This window comes from Bison bison, unplaced genomic scaffold (genome assembly GCF_000754665.1).
Source record: "Bison bison bison isolate TAMUID 2011002044 unplaced genomic scaffold, Bison_UMD1.0 scf7180017864232, whole genome shotgun sequence".
In the NCBI taxonomy this organism is placed as follows: Eukaryota; Metazoa; Chordata; class Mammalia; order Artiodactyla; family Bovidae; genus Bison; species Bison bison.
Window position 1 is genome coordinate 2,324,017 of NW_011494804.1, and position 21,600 is coordinate 2,345,616.

The 21,600-nt window shown below is 46.1% G+C and overlaps 1 protein-coding gene across 1 annotated transcript in view; it reads left to right on the forward strand.

The window, feature by feature from the left end:
- LECT1 (leukocyte cell derived chemotaxin 1) overlaps positions 1-21,600 on the forward strand; it is a 37,398-nt gene that overhangs the window by 11,075 nt on the left and 4,723 nt on the right. Inside the window, exons 3-5 of the mRNA XM_010846180.1 lie at positions 7,465-7,578; positions 12,424-12,577; positions 18,328-18,497. Of these exons, the coding sequence (XP_010844482.1) occupies positions 7,465-7,578; positions 12,424-12,577; positions 18,328-18,497 (438 nt within the window). The remainder of the gene's footprint in view (positions 1-7,464; positions 7,579-12,423; positions 12,578-18,327; positions 18,498-21,600) is intronic.

A 21,600-nucleotide genomic window follows, 5' to 3' on the forward strand; every position in this document is an offset into this window, starting at 1 on the left:
TCCTTTGCTTTTTGCTTCTCTTCTTTTCACAGCTATTTGTAAGCCCTCCCCAGACAGCCATTTTGCTTTTTTGCGTTTCTTTTCCATGGGGATGGTCTTGATCCCTGTCTCCTGTACAATGTCACGAACCTCATTCCATAGTTCATCAGGCACTCTATCTATCAGATCTAGGCCCTTAAATCTATTTCTTACTTCCACTATATAATCATAAGGGATTTGATTTAGGTCATACCTGAATGGTCTAGTGGTTTTCCCTATTTAAGGAGAAAAGGAAAGATATAAACATCTGAATGCAGAGTTCCAAAGAATAGCAAGAAGAGATAAGAAAGCCTTCCTCAGCAATCAGTGCAAAGAAATAGAGGAAAACAACAGAATGGGAAAGACTAGAGATCTCTTCAAGAAAATCAGATATACTAAGGGAACATTTCATGCAAAGACGGGCTCGATAAAGGACAGAAATGGTATGGACCTAACAGAAGCAGAAGATATTAAGAAGAGATGGCAAGAATACACAGAAGAACTGTACAAAAAAGATCTTCACGACCCAGATAATCACAATGGTGTGATCACTGACCTAGAGCCAGACATCCTGGAGTATGAAGTCAAGTGGGCCTTAGAAAGCATCACTACGAACAAAGCTAGTGGAGGTGATGGAATTCCAGTTGAGCTATTTCAAATCCTGAAAGATGATGCTGTGAAAGTGCTGCACTCAATAAGCCAGCAAATTTGGAAAACTCAGCAGTGGTCACAGGACTGGAAAAGTCAGTTTTCATTCCAATCCCAAAGAAAGGCAATGCCAAAGAATGCTCAAACTACCACACAATTGCACTCATCTCATTCATGCTACTAAAGTAATGCTCAAAATTCTCCAAGCCAGGCTTCATCAATACATGAACCGTGAACTTCCAGATGTTCAAGCTGGTTTTAGAAAAGACAGAGGAACCAGAGATCAAATTGCCAACATCCGCTGGATCATGGAAAAAGCAAGAGAGTTCCAGAAAAACAGCTTTGTTGACTATGCCAAAGCCTTTGACTGTGTGGATCACAATAAACTGTGGAAAATTCTGAAAGAGATGGGCATACCAGACCACCTGACCTGCCTCTTGAGAAATCTGTATGCAGGTCAGGAAGCAACAGTTAGAAGTGGACATGGAACAACAGACTGGTTCCACATAGGAAAAGGAGTACGTCAAGGCTCTGTATTGTCACCCTGGTTATTTAACTTATATGCAGAGTACATCATGAGAAACGCTGGACTGGAAGAAGCACAAGCTGAAATCAAGATTGCTGGGAGAAATATCAATAACCTCAGATATGCAGATGACACCACCCTTATGGCAGAAAGTGAAGAGGAACTCAAAAGCCTCTTGATGAAAGTGAAAGTGGAGAGTGAAAAAGTTGGCTTAAAGCTCAACATTCAGAAAACGAAGATCATGGCATCTGGTCCCATCACTTCATGGGAAATAGATGGGGAAACGGTGGAAACTGTGTCAGACTTTCTTTTTGGGGGCTCCAAAATCACTACAGATGGTGACTGCAGCCATGAAATTAAAAGACGCTTACTCCTTGGAAGGAAAGTTATGACCAACCTAGATAGGATATTCAAAAGCAGAGACATTACTTTTCCAACAAAGGTCCGTCTAGTCAAGGCTATGGTTTTTCCTGTGGTCATGTATGGATGTGAGAGTTGGATTGTGAAGAAGGCTGAGCGCGGAAGAATTGATGCTTTTGAACTGTGGTGTTGAAGACTCTTGAGAGTCCCTTGGACTGCAAGGAGATCCAACCAGTCCATTCTGAAGGAGATCAGCCCTTGGATTTCTTTGGAAGGAATGATGCTAAAGCTGAAACTCCAGTACTTTGGCCACCTCATGTGAAGAGTTGACTCATTGGAAAAGACCCTGATGCTGGGACGGATTGGGGGCAGGAGGAGAAGAGGACGACAGAGGATGAGATGGCTGGATGGCATCACCGACTTGATGGACATGAGTTTGAGTAAACTCATGTGATGGACAGAGAGGCCTGGTGTGCTGTGATTCATAGGGTTGCAAAGAGTCAGACATGACTGAGCGACTGAACTGAACTTCTCTAAACAGCTTCCCTAGTGGCTCAGTGGTAAAGAATCTCCCTGCCAATGCAGGAGACTCGAGTTCGATCCCTAGGTCGGAAAGACCCCTGGATAAGGAAATGGGAACACGCTCCAGTATTCTTACCTGGGAAATCCCATGGACAAAGGAGCCTGGCAGACTATACAGTCCGTGGGGTCACAAAAGAGTCAGACATGACTTAGTGACTAAACAACAAAATCTTCTCAAATAGTAAACAAAAGTAACATTTTCTCTCTATTTTCATAATAATTCCATTCCTAGGAAATCCTTTGTACATTAAGACTGTGCCAAAAATCACGTTACATTTACATATAAAACAGTGTTAGGTTCCAGGCTCAGGTGCTTACAATCCAGTTTTTCAGCCAAGATTCTGGGCACTTGGTTCTTCAGAGTTCCCCCAGGCTGGTCGGACTCAGCACCCCTGGGTCATGCCCAACAAAGGGCCAGAAAGCTCCTAGTTTTGTGACAATAACAAAACTCCCTCAAAAGTTTCTAAATCACCCTTCTGGGGGAAGGTCCCCTTGCCCTCCTTGGGAGTTTCTGGTTTAAGCCACAGAAATAAATGAGACCCCTAGAAAGAAAAACCTGTGTGGCTAAAATGAGATTGGCTGACTTTGGATAAAAGGATGTTAGATCATTGGGATCCTCCCTCACTACATTTGTTAGCAAACAGCTTCATTATCACCAGCTTCTAAGGTCTTGTTTGTTTGCAAAAACAGGAGATTTGCCTGCCTTTCTTGTGCCGTTCCCTTCCCTCTGTTTATAAAATCTTTTAGCGTTTCTGGCTGCTTGATATGGATTTGTAGCTAGATATGGTGGTTAATACGTGTGAATTCCTTCCCACAGGACCCATCCCCATGGGGTTTCAGTTTTCTTTGCAGTCTGTAGACCGACTGTCAGAACTAACTCAATACTAGACACATTCAGTGCTGTGAATCCTTCCATAGTCAGTTCTCTTCCTGGGGATATGGTAATGGCTAGATGGTGCTTCCTCCCCAGCATCTCATCTCAGAAGCTACAACGGTTTGAAGTCAAGAGAAGATATAACATGGGTGGTGGGGAGTGGGTGGCTGGCCAAAATCTTGGCTTTCTCCTCTCACCAAAGCCAAATAAAAAATATGGAGATGGAGTTTGGAGGAAATAGAAAGGTGACTGTAATTCCCAGCTGGTGGAGAGGGGAACATAGTAGGTTCACACCTCAAGAACTGTGCCCACCCTCCCCCCAAGAGGAGTCTGCAGGCTTAAATAAGATAAGGACTCCCATTCAGGAGCCGGTGACAAGGAGCAAAGGTGTTAGCATCTTGACTGCTTCCTCTTTCATTGTTTCAAAGACAGTCATAGGCTGACTTCGTTAACCCAGCATTTGAGTCTGGTAGTTAGGTGGCTCTGTGGCCTTCTTTCTGATATGTAGAAAGCTGAAGCTAAAACTCCAATACTTTGGCCACCTGATGCGAAGAACTAACTCATTGAAAAAGACCCTGATGCTGGTAAAGACTGAAGGCAAAAGGAGTAGGGGATGAGAGAGAATGAGATGGTTGGATGGCATCAGCGACTCAACGGACATGAATTTGAGCAAACTCCAGGAGATAGGAGAGGACAGAGGAGCCTGGAGTGCTCCAGTCCATGGGATTGCAAAGAGTTGGACGTGGACACGACTGAGCAACTGAGCAACAAGCAACAATACGGGGAAGGGTGTTGTAAGGGTAAACACCAGATACAGGATGTATTTAGCACAGAGTCAAAGGAAGGTGGGTGTGAAGTGGAGTTCCTGCAGAGTTAGGGCGCAGAAAGGTGAACTGTGCTGCAGACATGCAGAGTTCAGTTCAGTTCAGTGCAGTCGCTCAGTCGTGTCTGACTCTTTGCAACCCTGTGAGTTGCAGCATGCCAAGCCTCCCTGTCCATCACCAACTCCTGGAGTTCACACAGACTCATGTCCATCGAGTCAGTGATGCCATCCAGCCATCTCATCCTCTGTCGCCCCCTTCTCCTCCTGCCCCCAATCCCTCCCAGCATCAGAGTCTTTTCCAATGAGTCAACTCTTCACATGAGGTGGCCAAAGTACTGGAGTTTCAGCCTCAGCATCAGTCCTTCCAATGAACACTCAGGACTGATCTCCTTTAGGATGGACTGGTTGGATCTCCTTGCAGTCCAAAGGACTCTCAAGAGTCTTCTCCAATACCACAGTTCAAAAGCATCAATTCTTCGGTGCTCAGCTTTCTTCACAGTCCAACTCACGCAGAGTTAGGAGCAGTTAAAATAAAAAACGGAATGTTCAGGCCTGCTCACTGTTTTCTTTATCTTCTTTGTTCTCAAGAAAGGGAAAGAAAAAATTCATTCCTCTTTTTTTTTTTCTTTTCACTGCAACAGAGGCAGTAATCCCCCTCCCCAAACTCTCGTTTTTCAAACCATGTGCCATAGATTGACATGTAGAATAAGAACAACTGGCCTTCGGGAGACAGCATGGTAGAGCGCAGTGGTTCCCCAAGTGTGTTCCTTAGGCCACCAGCAGCAGCGGCACCTGAGAGCTGGTTAGAAATGCACGGCTTAGCCCTCACTCCAGACCCCCAGCTTCAGAAACTCTGGCGGGGGGACCAACACACTATTTTGTTTCGTGCGTCCTCCAGATGATTCGGTTGCAAGGAAAAGTTTGTGAGTCACTAGTACAGAGGGAACTTGGGTCCAGAGGCTGTGCCTTAGTACCCTGAGGCTGCTACAACAAATTACCATGGGCTAGGTGACTTCTACACAACGGAGTGTGTGTCTCATAGTTCTGGAGGCTGAAAAGTCCAAGGCTAAGGTGCCAGCAGGTTGCCTGTCTAGTGATGGTCTTGCTCTCTACTCATGGAAGCCTGTCTTCTCACTGTCCTACTCACGAGGCAGAAGGGGAAGGAGCTCTCTGGGGAAACGACGCTAATCCTATTCATGAGGGCTCCGCCCTCATGACCTCGTGCGTTCTAAGTTGCTTTGGTCATGTCCAGCTCTTTGCAACCCTATGGACTGTAGCCTGCCAGGTTCCTCTGCCCATGGGATTTTCCAGCAATAATCCTGGAGTGGGTTGCCATTTCCTTCTCCAGGGGATCTTCCCAATCCAGGGATCAAACCTGAGTCTCTTATGTCTCCTGCCTTGGCAGGTGGGTTCTTTACCACTAGTCATGAGGGAAGCCTCATGACCTCACCCTTCCCAAAGACCCACTTCCAGGTACCACCACATGGGGCGTTAGGTTTCAACATACGAATTTAGGTGGGGGTGGGAGAGACGCAAACATTCAGTGCAGAGCATGCTATTTCAGTTACTTTAAATCTTTGTGGATTCGATCCATGGGTCAGGAAGACCCCTGGAGAAGGAAATGGCAACCCACTCCAGTATTCTTGAAAATCCCATGGACAGAGAGGCCTGGCAGGCTATAGTCCAGGAGGTCCCAAAGAGTCAGACACGACTAAGCGACTGAGTGCGCACACACACACACACACACACACACACACACACACACACACCCTGAACAAGTCTCTTTCTCCTGAAACTGGGGGTCCTCAACCCCAGCTGACATCATGAATACACGGGGAGCTTTTAAGCATGCTAGTGTCTGGGCACAGCCACAAGCCCGTTAAATGGGAATCTCTTAGGAGAGGCTCAGGCATCTGTGTTCTTAAAATCTCTCCATGTGATTTTGGTGCTGCATCGAGACCTGCAGTTAAGCCCGGAGCTCTTCCCCTGTCGAGGGTTGGGGATGGGGGCTCATACCTCCTCCTCCCTCTGGGTGAGAGGTGACGCTGGGAGGAATGAGATGTGTTATGCATGCATGTGGTCGATCAGGCCACAAGAGAACTGACGAGGAGCTTCCAGAGGAAGGAGCCGTTCCTTCTCCCGTCTGTCGCCCACCCACGTCTGCAGGACGCCTGGCTCTGAGATTCCATTCGGTGTAACTTTCCATGAAGATCCTCCAGCGTGACTGACGTGTGACTTCATTCTTCCTTTAAGAGGGCTGAATGCTGGGACTTCTCTGGTGGTCCTGTGGTTAAGACTCTGAGCTTCCACCGCACAGGGAACAGGTTCAACCTCTGATCAGGGACAGATCAGTGCCACATGGCGAGGCCAAAAGAAAAAAATATTAAAAAAAAAAAAAAGGAGGGCTGAATCCTGCCCCTAGATTTCTAAAGGCTTTTCTTCCTCCCACTCCCTGGTATTGATATATTAGAACAAGCTCTGTGTCTTCCTGACATTTGTCTCAACCCAATAGAAGACTGACCAGTTGAGAATTTCAGATTCGTGTTGGTGTCTACATTGTTATGACATATAATTTGTAGATCTTAATACTGGCTTTGGCCACTCACTAGTCATGGAATTAACAAGAAACGAAAGGAAACACTCATGGGTCAGAACATACGTTATGCCTGACGCACTCCGTGGGCAGAATCGGTGCCAAGCTGTCAGCTAAGACCGGAGCCTTGCGGCTGAGATTTCCCTGGAGGCCAGTCCCTAGGCAGATGGGGAGACATTGTTTATATCTCACGGGACAAAAACAAAACATCCAAGTCCTTGGATAAGCTCTGGGAGCAAACTTCAGCTCCCAGTGTGATAGAAAGCTACTGTTTCCTCTGGGTTCAACAACCTAAGAAGAATCTGAATTCACAGAATTCGTTAATTGGACCAGCATCTCTGAGAACTTCTGTGGGAGCACCAAACGAAAACAAAAAAGAGATTCAGGTTGATCTCAGGTTTAGAGTTGAGTACGGAGGTGACATTTGCAAGGTGCAAGGGCACTGAGACCTGAGTGCCAAACGGGGGGTGGAGATGGGAGGGCTTTCGGAAAGTCAGAGGAAAGGGAGCCCCCTTAGCCCGGGCTGGACTAAGAAACCTGTAGGGAGAAGATGGCATTTCATCTGAGCTCGTGGGATGGGTGGAGCAATGAACGCACTGTCTCTCAGTGCAAAGTCAGACCTTGACAGAAGCCTCCCTGACTCACTGTCTAAAGGACCATTCCTAGGACGTTCCTGGCAGTCCGGTGGTTAAGACTCCATGCTTCTGCTGCAGGGGGGGCATAGGTCCGATCCCTGGTTGGGGAACTAAGATCCTACACGCCTCACAGCATGGCCAAAAATAAAAAATAAAGCACCATCTCCTGTCACTCCTATTTCCACACTCTACTTTATTTTTCTCCATAGCACTTCATGCCACCTGACTTTATTTTTTATTTTTGGTAAATAACACTGAAAGGTAAGCTCTATGAGGGCAGAGATGCCATCTGTTTTGTTCATCCCTGTACCTGGCACCTGGAATAATACGTAGCTCGCAGTAGACACTCAATACACTGAATAAATGAATGGATGAATAGAGGATGGATAAACTTTTGTTTCCTAGGGCATCACAGGAATCCGTTTTGCTGGAGGGGAGAAGTGCTACATCAAAGCGCAGGTGAAGGCTCGAATCCCGGAGGTGGGCACCATGACCAAGCAGAGCATCTCCTCTGAACTGGTGGGTACCAGCGGGCTCCACACAGCAGGAACGTTGGGCACACACAGAAGGCACACCCCTCCTGTCTCTAGTTCCTGGACAGGTCTGTGACCAGAACATATGCTCTCTTTCCTCCCTGACAAAGAACTTAATTACTTTGGTCCTACTTGTTGGTTCCAGGTGATCGTTCTTACCTGATGTCGTGTAATTGAAGGTTCTGGAAAACCAGATTTTAAAGTACATAAAGGGTAACAGTCATCACATGGCCCTTATTTGCTGATGCTAGGGACTTCCCAGGTGGCACTAGTGGTAAAGAACCCACCTGCTGATGCAAGAGATGTAGGAGACTCGGGTTCAGCCCCTGGGTGGAGAAGATCCCCTGAAGAAGGAAATGGCAACCCACTCCAGTGTTCTTGCCTGGAGAATCCTATGGACAGAGGAACCTGGCGGGCCACACAGAGTTGCAATCCATAGGGTTGCAAAGGGTCGGACACAACTGAAGTGACTTAGTACGCACGCAGGGAACTGATCAGTGATTCGGACAACTTAAAGGACTTCAGGTGTTAGGATCATTAAGGGGCTCAGGAGCCTAAAGCCTCACTCCAGCCCCAGTGCGACTTAGCCAGGGGAGAAGTCCTCCTGAAATCCCCAGAGCTGATCACTCAGCCTCTGCTGGAAGCACTGACCAGGCTCCCCTTCCCTGCGTGTCAGGCAACTTCTTGGGAGGAAGTTCTAATTGCTTTGCCAACACTGAGCTGAATGGCTCCCCCTACAATTTCTTCCCACTGGTTCAAGTTCAGCCCAATGAGGGTAATTTAACATATATAGAATTCCTTTCCTATGTATCAGGCTTGTGAGGTTCTTTAAACATATTTTACCCATTTATTATTAATAGCTTGCCTTTGAGCTTGGTTTTATAAAAGTTTGCATTAAGAATTGCACACAGCATTCTAAAGACATATTTAACAGTAATACCTTACACTGATTTGGTGCTTTAGGGCTTACGAAGTAGCCACATTCACTGTCATCTTCCATTTGAGTTGTGGCAGGGTAGGGTGGAAGAAAAATGGACTTTGGAAAATGTGGGTTCAAGTCCCAGCTCTGACACTTGCTGTGAACGTGGCGTCAAGTTTTTAAGCCTCAGTCTTGTCGTCTGCAAACTAGGGTGTGCACTCTGTCCCCACGGCCCTGAACGCGCTAGATAATGATTAAACGGATGCTGCTTTGAGTCTTAATTTTATTATGCTCACCTCTGATCCTTCAGGATCCCCAAGAGGGAGGTGAGCCAGGCATCAGCTCCCGAAAGGCAGATGAAGAAAACTAAGAGTAAGCAGAGGTGCCTGGAAACCGCTCGATTGTTTGCTCTCCTAGGAGCAGGCCCAGGGGTCTCAACACACTGTGAGTTTTTCAGGTTGGCCAGCATGTCCTCAGTGTCTCCTCCACTCCCAACCTCCCCAGCCATTCATCCCTCCCATCACTCTCCTCTGATCATGAGCTCGTTTGTGGCCCCTGAACTGCACCCTTCGGAACACAAGTATGGACTCGCGCATACAGAGTCTAGAAATGAGACCGAGACCGCCTGTGTTCTGACCTTGAACATCTCTTACTGCATTACCTTTTCAATGGTCTTATCGCTCAGCTTCTGTTATGAAACCTTTAATGAACTGTAATCCTCAACGTTTCCCTCATGAGTAGACGTAAAGAGCCAACTTCCCAACCAGATCTTAACTGACCAAGATCTTATCGAAAGTTTGCAGCAGTACAGGGACTTCCCTGGTGGTCCATTAGTTAAGACTCCACACTTCCAGTGCAGGGGGAGTGGGTTCAGTTCCTGGTCAGGGTAGCCAAGATCCTGCATGTCCTGAGGTACAGCATAAAAGTTTGCAGTACATTTTCGGATTTTTTTTTTTTAAAGAAGGCCTTGTTTTGTTTTGTTTTTTTCTGATTTTTAAAAACAAAACTTTATCATTATAGAAATTCAGGAATGCATGAAAGGAGAGAGTAGAAAGTCACCCAGAGTTACAAAATCCATGGATAACTAATATTACTGTTTTGGTAAATTTTCTTCATGTACAATGTGTGTGATATGCTTTTTATAATTGAAGTTATACTGCTATTCAGTTCAGTTCAGTTCAGTCGCTCAGTCAAGTCCGACTCTTTGCGACCCCATGAATCGCAGCACACCAGGCCTCCCTGTCCATCACCAACTCCTGGAGTTCACTCAAACTCACCTCCATCGAGTCGGTGATGCCATCCAGCCACCTCATCCTCTGTCATCCCCTTCTCCTCCTGCCCCCAATCCCTCCCAGCATCAGAGTCTTTTCCAATGAGTCAACTCTTCGCATGAAAGTACTGGAGTTTCAGCTTTAGCCAAAGTACTGGAGTTTCAGCTTTAGCATCATTCCTTCCAAAGAACACCTAGGGCTGATTTCCTTCAGAATGGACTGGTTGGATCTCCTTGCAGTCCAAGGGACTCTCAAGAGTCTTCTCCAACACCACAGTTAACTTTAGGTCTTCCAAAATGTAGGTGATAATGGATTATTATATGTTATCATATGATTATAATTTCTAATTGATATTAAAGCTTGCCTGGTGTTCCAGTAGCTAAGACTCCAAACTACCAATACAGGGGCTATGGTTTGATCCCTGGGCAGGGAACTAGATCCCCCATACCCCAACTAAGACCCAGTGCAACCAAATAAATAAATATTTTTTAAAAATTTATATGAATGAAAATTTAAAATTATAATCATATGATTATAATTTTAAAAGGCTTTTGCTCTTGAGTATCAGTATCTTCAAGTTTCCATTCTCTTAAAAATAATAATTTAAAATAATTTTTTCTGAATACAGATAAAATTCACCTTGGTGAATGGCTTTGCACTTAAATCTTTGCCTCTGATTCTTTACTGAGGCCACAGAGGTGAATTCTGTTTCTCGTGTTTTAGTTGTTTCTATGGGGCGTGGTGGATTCTCTGGTGGACAAAACCAAATTCAGACAACATGTTTGTATGAATTAGGAATGTGTTGGTTCCCTAGGTGTTGCAGCGGTAAAGAATCTGCCTGCAATGCAGGAGATGTGCGTTGGATCCCTGAGTCGGGAGGATCCCCTGGAGAAGGGCGTGGCAACCCACTCCAGTATTCTTGCCTGGAAAAGACAGAGGAGCCTGGTGGTCTGTGGTCCATGGGGTGGCAAAGAGTTGGACACGACTGAGCTTGAACACACACACACAGCTGAGCATGACACTTAGAGTGACTTCAACAAATAAGGATTGTTTTTTTTTTCTCCTTGGAAGTAGGTGACCCCAGGCATTGACTCCATGGCCAGCATCTCTTATTTTTGCAGCCTTTTACTTCCAGCTCTAAACATCAACCACGCGGTCAAGGAAGGAAGGCAGGAAGATGCTGAACAGTGCCAACCATGCTTTCTCTGGACTCAGGAAAAGCAGACAGCTTCACATTCCCTCCACACACTTTAGCATGGATTGCATTGTCTAGAACTGGTCACACGGGCACCCTTAGCTGCCAGGGAGTCTGAGAAAGCAGATGTCTCTCCTGGGGCCGCAAACAAAAGCAGGATTGTGTTGCAAGAGAAGGGAAGGAGGTGGGGTAGCAGCTGAAAGAATGTGCAGGCCCTTTTATTTAAAGCTCCTAGCTTGTAGGTTTCACGCATATGCATTCTCCCTATCACCCCACTCTGTCCCCATGCACTTCAGATTATGATGGGGTAGATTTATGCACCACTAGCTCTCATGCATTTTTCATCAGTTTTGTATAACTTTTAAAAGCTACTATACCCAAAGAGCATTCATTTCCTGGATGGAGCCATTTAATTTCAGGTGAATAACTGGATTACCTGCGTGTTCACTGCCTCCAATAACTTTAAGTTGTTTTAATGCTGCCAGAAGCCTGAGGGAGAAAGCATAAATGAAGTGTTGCTTTTAGCTAAAGAATCAGGAGAAAACATTTTAATTTCTCCAACCTATTGCAAACTAATAAATACATGAAAGGCGCAACCTGGCACAATAAATTTGTCTCCCGGGTTATCAAACCATTCTCAGCATCTCGCTGCAGAAGAAAATCCAGGGTTTAGCTTTGAAATCTCGGTGGTGCGCTTGATGCGAAGAACATCTGAGATATGTTTTGTTATAGCTGGGAAATGCAGAAATGGTTTATGTTAAATACTTTGAACTGAAGACATTAAAGAACCAATCACTGGCTTTTTCCATTGTGGTTTGGAAGCGGCAGAACAAGGCCCAGAGGACGTTGACTTCACACGAAGGACGCCTCTCTCCTCTATCGGATTCTAGAGTCCGTTCAATCGCTTTTCCTCCAAAACATCTTTGATCAAAAATATCAGATTAACTGAAATCTCAAAGTTGGCATCAAGTAATTTTCACTTCTACTTAAGACGCTCAGATTCACACCTTCGAATCATCCAAAGGCCGGATGGCATGAGGGGTGTGGAATGTTGTGGAAAGAGCTACAAAGAGATGAGGACTTCAGAGTCTGTGTGTGTGTGCATGCCTTTGGATTCTCATGAAGTTGTCTTCTAAATTTTATTGAAGTATAGTTGATTTACAAAGTTGCATTAATTTCTGCTGTACAGCAAAGCGGCTCAGTTATACATATATCTGTTCTTTCTCCTACTCTTTTCCACTGTGGTTTATCACCGGAAAGAGAATATAACTCCCTGGGCTCTACAGTGGGACCTTGTTGTCTATCCATCCTGTATATACTAGTTTGCATCTGCTAATCCTAAACTCATTTTTATAGGGCAAAATAATCTTTTACCAACACACGAATCTTCACACACAGCGTGTTCCTCCGCCCTCTTTGATCCACGCATTTCCTTTTCATCTACAGGAAGGCAAGATCATGCCAGTTAAATACGAAGAAAATTCTCTCATCTGGGTGGCTGGAGATCAGCCCGTGAAGGACAACAGCTTCTTGAGTTCCAAAGTTTTAGAACTCTGCGGCGACCTCCCTATTTTCTGGCTTAAACCAACCTACCCAAAAGGTAACGTTTTAAATTCTCTGGAAGCTGCTTGGACCGCTCCCAGCTGGCCTGGGTTTCCTGTGAGCCCCTGCACAGGCGTGAGCACGTGACAAGGAAGTAAGCCAGGTGCACGGCGCAGGTCTCAGTAATCGGTACAAGAGACCAAAGGGGAGGGCAGGGCTGCTGTGAATGTCACAGGGCAGGGCCGGAGCAGCGGGCAACAGGATGCAGGTGGGCCCGGGACCCCTCGGCCTTACCTGCGGGCTTTATTTATGACACGCCCACTGTTTCTGCTCTGCCCGCCTCTCCATTATTGCACTTTGCAGTTTTACATTTTTTTATCCCTAAAGCAGAGAATCAGGGGACTAAGAATCTATCCTATCACCAAATCTTTTTTTTTTTTTTTGGTAAAAGATTTATTTAATTATTTTTTGATTGTGGTGAATCGTCATTGCTAAAGGCGGGCTACTCTTCATGGCGGTGCACAGGCTTCTCACTGTAGTGGCCTCTCTTGTTGAGGAGCACAGACTCTAGCCACACAGGCTTCCCGAGTTGCGGCACACGGGTTTAGTTGCCCCGTGGCCTGTGGGATCCTCCTGGACCAGGGATCGAACCCATGTCCCCAGCCTGGGCAGGCAGATTCTTAACCACTGCACCACCAGGGAAGCCCCTGCCAGATCTTAATTATGCTCAAACCTTGCATCATGGGATAGCCACAAGCAGCTGTGGACACAGGCTGAGATTCCTCAAGTTCAAGGCTCATACACTCACTTCCAAGTCCAAGAAAAATAAAGGAAGGGCTCCTGGCTTCAGAGCAGGCCAGAGTACACCTGGGGCCGTTTCCAGGGCAGGTGAGCTCTGCAGCCAGGCTCCTTCCCGGGGTTCCGTCTTCCCCAGCGCTTGTCCTTGTTTAATCTCTCAATCGTGACAGACTCTCTGTGACCCCAGGGACTGCAGCCCACCAGGCTCCTCTGTCCATAGCATTCTCCAGGCAAGAAGACTGGAGCAGGTTGCCCTGTCCTCCTCCAGGGGATCTTCCCAACCCAGGTCTCCTGCATTGCAGGCAGATTCTTTACCGACTGAGCCACCAGGAATATCTACTGTCTTGATTCCCACCACAGTCACCCCACTGACCTCCAAAGGCCAACTTTGCAGCTCCAGTTTATTGGTGGGGAAAAGGCCCCCTTCTTAGCACAGCTTAGTGGGCTACATTCTCAGAAAGTTACACTGAACACCGAGAGAGAACAGCATGGAAATACAGAGAATTCGGGGATTAGAACCACCAGACCTAGGAGACGGGGACAGACAATGACTGTTTCATGCGGGCAGCCTTCAGTTTTGCAAGATAAAAAAAGTTTGGGACATAGATGGTGATGATGGTTGCGGAGCAGTGTGAATGTACTTAATGCCTGACTGTATACTTTAAAATGGTTAGGATGGTGAGTTTTATATATATTTTACCACAATTGAAAAACACACACCAGGCCAAAAAGTCCCGGCTTCTCATTCTGCCATGGCTAACTCATTCCTCCAGTTCACAAGTCCTATTCAGTTCCAAAGCCTGGATAAAGTGGTTACATTTTAGTCCAGGCAAAGCAAATAGGATGCAGTTTGTAAGCCACTGGCAGCAGCTGTCTGGAAGAGCAGGTTCAGAATTCTGAGGCCACGTGCAGGCTCAGTGAGAGAGAATCCTCTGCGCAGTGTCTGCCGCACCCTAGGGCACTGGGAAGGAGGGCTGCCAAACGGACCATTGCTTTTGCTGTCCTGGGTCTAGCCCCGGACAGAACCCCAAGGACAGGGGAGCCTGGTGGGCTGCAGTCCATAGGCTCGCACAGAGTCAGACACGATGGAAGCAGCTTAGCACAGCATGTCCTGGGTCCTGCTCCAGTGAGTGCTCACACCTTCATTCTCTGGCCACTTACAACTTCTGGCTTTTTATTCCTCACCTGTCTTCACATGGAATGGGCCTCCCATCACCCAGGAACTCCTTCTCCAATACCTTGTCACATTTTCCAATCAAGGACAAAAGTCTCGGAGCTTCCCTGGTGGTCCAGTGGTTAAGACTTGCCTTCCAATGCAGGGGGTGCAGGTTCAACCGCTGGTTGGGGAACTAAGATCCCACATGCCTTTTGGCCAAAAACCAAAACATAAAACAGAAGCAATATTGTAACAAATTCAATAAATGTAAAATGTAAAAATGTGTAAAGAGTGTAAAAATGGCCCATTTTTACAAATTCAATAAATGTAAAATGTAAAACAAATTCAATAAATGTAAAATGTAAAAATGTGTAAAGAGTGTAAAAAAAGTGTAAAAATGGCCCATATAAAAAGTCTTTTTTTTTTTTTAAAAAAAAAAAAAAGGACAAAGTTTCCAACTCTGCCACCATGTAGAGCTCTCTCTAATCACTTTCTGTTTGAGGACATGCCTCTTACCCAGAGACTTCATTCATTCATTCAACATCTATTATGTGCCATTTACTTGTTCTAGGCACCTGGAATGCACTGATGAACCCATGCCCCCCAGGAATTTTGCATTGTAGCTAGGGGAAACACTGCATATACACCGAAATAAGAAAATTGTTTGGTACACTCCACGGTGCTACGGGGGGCTTCCCAGGTGGCATTAGTGGTAAAGAGCCTGCCTGCCAATGCAGGAGATGAGAGAGATGTGCGTTCAATCCCTGGGTCAGGAAGATCCCCTGGAGGAAATGGCAACCCACTCCAGTGTTCTTGCCTGGAGAATCCTGTGGACAGAGGGGCCTGGTGGGCTACAGTCCGTGGGGTCACAAAGTGTTGGACATGACTGAAGTGACTTAACCCACACAGGTGCTATGGAAAAAGGACAGAGCGGGACAGGGTGTCTGGGGGCAGAGTTGGGAGGACGATGCTATTGGCGCTGCAGGATGATTGATAAAATGAGAACCTTCACCCTCTGAGAAAGAGCTGTGACTTGTTCCCTCACAGTCTAACAGCGTGATCCCTTCTGAAATATTCAGTAATGTATCATTAAGAATTAATCACACATCGTAGGTATTCAATCATCACCCCATCCATCCAAGAATTACACACATTATACACAACAGCAGAAAAGCAGAAATCACCTAAATGCTCCCAGATTTGAAAAGAATTAAATTAAATGTTGGTCGGCGTAGTCACAGGACGGAATAGCATAGACATTAAAAGTGAGGAATTTTCTTTCCAGTCTCTCATAAATGCAGTGTATTTTACAATAAAGACAACAAAATAAAACCCTTTCCAAGGATGCCGGGATCCCCGCCACCTAATTCTAATACAGCCTCCCAGCGCCACGTCCGGCAGCCCCTGCCCTCGGAGCTTGATGCTGGCAGGTCGTCAGCGTCACGGAGCTGAACCGTCAGAGCCCTGGGAGGGACCGGACCAGGTCAGAGGGAAGCAGCGGGAAGCCGAGGTCTGCTGCCCATGGGCTGTGTGCCACGCTTTCCCTTTTGTCCTTATTTCATCTTTGCCAACAACTACCCGGGCTTCCCAGGTGGCGCTAGCGGTAAAGAACACACCTGCCAAGGCAGGAGATGTAAAAAATGTGGGTTTGATTCCTGGGTTGGGAAGATCCCCTGGAGAAGGGAATGGCAGCCCACTCCAGTATTCTTGCCTAGAGAACTGGTGTACAGAGGGGCCTGGTGGGCCACAGTCCATGGGGTTGCAAGAGTCGGACACGACTGCAGCAACTTAACACACACTGTATTCTAACAACTGTCCAGGTAACTAGTCATACTCCCCGTTTATAAATGAACAGACTAAGGTCAGAGATTGAATCGCTCTCCTGAGGTCATTGATTAAAAGAAGTGCAACTGATTTTTTAAAAATGTTTAATTAGGAAAAAGAAAAAGAAATGGAGTCTGAGATTTGAATCTAGGTCCCCCAAAATGCCTCTCCAGCCCTGCCTAAGAAACCAAGAGGCTACCCATGGAAGCTATCCACAGCTGGGCACACAACCACACCCTCACAGATAACATGGCATCATACCATCATCCCCTAACATTCGAGGGCTTATTCCATGCCAAACACTATGCTAAAACCCTGAGACAAAATTTTCATGACCTCTATCACTACCCTGTGAGCTAGATACTAATATTATCCCTATTTTAGAGTATAAGAAACTGAGGCTCAGAGAGACACCAAAGCCACCCCTGTGGTCCTCTCTCCATTCTTGTTACTCAGTGGCCATGGGACCCACGAGGCAGAGTGGAGAGCAAAGGCACTGAGCTGGAAGCCAGAGACACTCATCTCTGCCACCTGTTCTGTGATCTCAGCTGAGTTACTTGGTCTTTTCAAGCCTAACAATTGCATCTGCTAATCAGATGCCTTTGTGTATAAAAGTATTTGCTTATTCTATCCCAGAATTTGTAAAAGAATCAACCAAGGACTTCCCTGGTGGTCCAGTGGTTAAGAATTCACCTGCCAATACAGGGGACACGAGTTCAGTCCCTGGTCTGGGACGATCCCACACGCTGTGGACAACTACTGAGCCCATGAGGTGCAACAAGAGAAGCCGCTATAATGAAGAGTAGCCCCCACTTGCTGCAACTAGAGAAAGCCCAAGAGCAGCCATGAAGACCTAGCACAGCCAAAAATAAAAACTTTTTTCAAAAAAGAATCAACCAAGATAATAATAAATCTCCTGAAAAGACTGTAATGCTTTATACGTATATTGTAAATCCAGGAGGAATGCATAGGGCTGCAAGTAACAGAACAGCTAACCAACAGTGACTTCAACACATACATACAGGTTGACTTTTTTCGTACAGCTAGAACTGTGGAGGTAGGAAGGTAGGTTTTTGGCACTGCCATCAACTCTCTCTCTAGCTTACTGCCTGCTACGTGACCCAGATATCACGTCTACATTCAAGGAAAGCAAACCAGATGGAGGAAGCTGTGTCCGTCCCTTTCAGCAAGAAAACAGAAACTTTCCTGGAAGCTGCAGTAGCATGTTTTGCGTAGGTCTCATCTGGCCACTCCTAATTGCAAGGGAGGCTAGAGGGGAAAGGCTTCCCTGGTGGCTCAGAGGTTAAAGCGTCTGCCTCCAATCCAGGAGACCCAGGGTTGATCCCTGGGTCAGGAAGATCCCCTGGAGAAGGAAATGGTAACCCACTCCAGTATTCTTGCCTGGAGAATCCCATGGACGGAGACGCCTGGTAGGCTACAGTCCACGGGGTCGCAAAGAGTCGGACACGACTGAGCGACTTCACTTTCACTAGAGGGGAAAGTGCTACTTTACTTTCTTAGCCCCTAAGGAGAAGCAGGGGATTCCCCGGTGGCTCAGTGGTAAAGAATCCGCCTGCCAATGCAGGAGACTCGGGTTCAATTCCCTGGTCCAAGAAGATCTCCTGGAGAAGGAAATGGCAATCCACTAGTATTCTTCCCCAGAGAATCCCAGGGACAGAGGCGCCTGGGGGCCCATAGTCCATGGGGTCACAAAGAGTAGGACATGACTGAGCCACTGACCAACAGGTACAGGCAGGCTGAGGAAGGCAATTGCAAGATTTTGTCAGTTGTCTTACACCATCTGCCTCAGCATTATAAACCAAAGTCTGGTTACCTGATGCTAAATCCAAGCCTGAAACATGCTTTAGTCTTAAGAAAATGTGTATATTTAAATAGGATAGGATCTACTCATGTGTTTGTTTTTATATCTTTTTCTTATGTTTTTCACCCTATAAACACAGAATTTCCTTAACAAAAAAAAGGGAATAACTCACAGCAGTTTTATTGTTGTTGTTTTCATATTGTTGTAGAAATCCAGAGAGAAAGGAGAGAATTGGTAAGAAAAATCGTGACCACAACGACCACAAGAAGACTACGCAGCGGCCCACAGGGCACCCCAGCCCCTGGAAGACCAAACAACGGAACCAGACCCAGCGTCCAAGAGGACGCAGAGCCCTTCAACCCAGACAACCCTTACCACGTGAGTGCTGGCGTCTGCCCCACAGCTCGCCGGGGCGTGTGAAACCCAGCACCGAAGCTGCCATGGCGCTGCTTGAGAGCTCAAGGCACTTAGTAGTCAACGGAGACTTTTATTCCATTATTTCAAATACATCTTCATTTGCTTATTGCAGAGTTTATAAGTGAGGGTAACAATCACTTCTGTAGTGTAAAATCCTGACGGGTTGTACTCCTTATTCAAGGTTGTTTTCTGCTCGTTTGAGTCACAGGCAAATTCATGAAGACCTATTCACATCAGGAATTCGATTATTTAAAAATATTTCCAAGCATATGCCCTGCAGGCAGTACAGATTGAAAGCACTCTTTCCCCGTGTCCACGATATTCATTCAGTCGTCAGACTTTTGCAGAGAACCTGCTATTCTCCAGGCCCTGGGCACACAGGAGTAACTCCTGCCCTCGGGGGCACTCAGTCCTTTCGGGAGACAGACTCACATAGGGGATCGAACACTTCAGATGAAAACCTTGAGAACTGGTGTTTGTAAGGATGACACCAACATGCTAAAATCTTCTCAAATCTTCAACAAAGTGTAGTTTATCAATACTATACTTTGTAGGGAGTGAAATCAGAAAAATAAGTACTTATGTGTAACTACTGTTTTAACTAGTTAAATAATAAACTAGTACTTTAACTAGTTAGAAAAAAATACGTGCTTTTTTTTAAATGTATACAATGAAAAGCGAATTTACCTTCTACCACAGACACCCTCCTCTGAGCAGTCTATTAACAATGGCTGTTTGCCCACTTCCTCTGCATAAGTGTACACACACACAATTTTTAACACAAAAGTACATACATAACTTCCTTACTTTGCTGTCTCTCCAGTTACAATACAGTATTTTAGGAATTCTACTCTATCTCTTACATGGATCCACCTCATTCATTTTAATGGTGACCTTGTATTCTATTGTGTGGATAAATGTATAGAAATTGAGACAGTTCTGCTTTGGTGGGCATGTAAATATTCCTCCAATACCATTAATAAGATATACCTGGTACCTCCTGCATAGGGTATGAGAAAGAAGATGTGAGGTAATGCAGATGAAGCTGTTAGCACAGTGCTTGGCACGTAGTAAGTACTACCTTGCTCCATGTTAGCTATCAGTCTTATCCATACTTCTTGTACATGAAGGGAATATATCTTTCCGTGGTGGTGTGCTGTGCTTAGTCGCTCAGTCGCGTCTGAGTCTTTTCGACTCCATGGACTGTAGCCCACTAGGCTCATTTGTCCATGGGATTCTCCAGGCAAGAATACTGGAGTGGGTTGCCATGCCCTCCTCCAGGGGATCTTCCTAACCCAGGCATCAAACCCAGGTCTCCTGAATTGCAGGCAGATTCTTTACCAGCTGAGCCACCAGAAAAGCCCTTCCTGGTGGCTCTGGGCTGTAGGCATTTAAAAAACTCAAGTGCAGAGAGAGGCTTTCTCTGAACTCCCCTTATCTGCCTAAGACAAATCCTCCAGAAGGAATTGTATTGTCATAAATCCCCTGCCGGGGAGTTTCATTAACCAGGGAAGATGGACTCATCACAGGAGGAGAGTGAAGTCAGCACCACACTCAAGACTAATTTCATCACAAACTATCATACCTCCAATGTGTTCTTCTAAGGGTCCACTCGTCTCTCCTAAAGTCACTGACCCCGCCAGAAGAGATCTACATCCCCCCCTTTCCTATTCAGATATTTAATCCTGAATTTTAAGCTGCCCGGGAGTTACTCATTTTTCCTGGGTATCTCACATTCAGGCAGTAAAGAATCTGCCTGCAATGCAGGAGACCAGGGTTCGATCCCTGGATTGGGAAGATCCCCCGGAGGAGGGAAAGGCTACCCACTCCAGAATTCTTGCCTGGGGAAGCCCACGGACAGAGAGGCCGGGCAGGCTACGGTGCATGGAGTCACAGAGTCAGGCACGACTGAGTGACTAACACTTTCTCACTTTTTAGCGTAAGTACTGACGCATGTGGGTTTACTGGGTCACAGTAGACGAGAATTTTACATTTTAATGGAGGACACTAAATTGCCTTCCAGGGAATTATAGCAGCTACAAGTCTTCAAATGGTAATGCAAGGCCTCATTTATTATCAAACTTTGTAAACAGTCTTGGGTGTAAAACTGCATCTCCTGTCTTGGCCAGTCTTTAATTCTCTGTAAGGCTGAGCATCTTTTCATACACGGAGAAGTCATTTGCGCATTTTCTTTCCTGTATAGCCTCCTCAGTCCTTTATGGTTTCATGTGTTGCAAGATATCTTCTAGTTTGTCATTTTAGACTAATATTTATATTTTAAAAAGACGTAGAGCAAAAAGTATTTTGAAGTAACCCAAGGCTTACTAGAAAATTCAGGACGCCATGGTACTTCATTCGCTAAAGCTCAAAGAACAATAAAGGAGTAAAATGTGGAGACAGAAGTTATTCTCCAGGCAGCTGGCCTCCCTGCACCAGGGTCTAGGGGGGACTTCACAGGAGGTGGGTAGGATGTGACTGCGCCCTGCTTCCGGACTTCAGGGACCTGTGTTCCTGAAAAACTTCCACACAGCAGTTTCTTCCTTTCTTAAGTGTTGAGCTTGTAAGCAGGAACATCTTCCCTACGACTTCCATCCTTCCCTTATCCCTTTAAGGAAGTATCTCAGAAATATCTCAATAACTAGAGATTTCTGCCAACTTTTTAATCGTAACAAACTCTTGTTGGCCCCTCAGGTGAGGAGATGCCTCAGCCACAGGCTTGTTGGCTCCTCCTGCCCTGTGCGTGCGCGCGTGCTCAGTCGTGTCCGACTCTGCAACCCCATGGACTGGAGCCCACCAGGCTCCTCTGTCCATGGGATTTTTTAGGCAAGAATACCGGAGTGGGTTGCTGTGTCCTTCTTCAGGAGATCTTCCCAACCCAGGGATTGAACCTGCATCTCCTGTGTCTCCTGCATTGGTAGGTGGATTCTTTACCACTGAGCCACCCGAGAAGCCCCTCAAATCGGAGTTTTTTATTTTGCTGTCCCAGATGAAACTTTTTCAAGATATAAAGCGGGAGGAGGAAATGGAAAGTCTGAAGAATTAAAAAAAAAAAAAAAAAAAAACT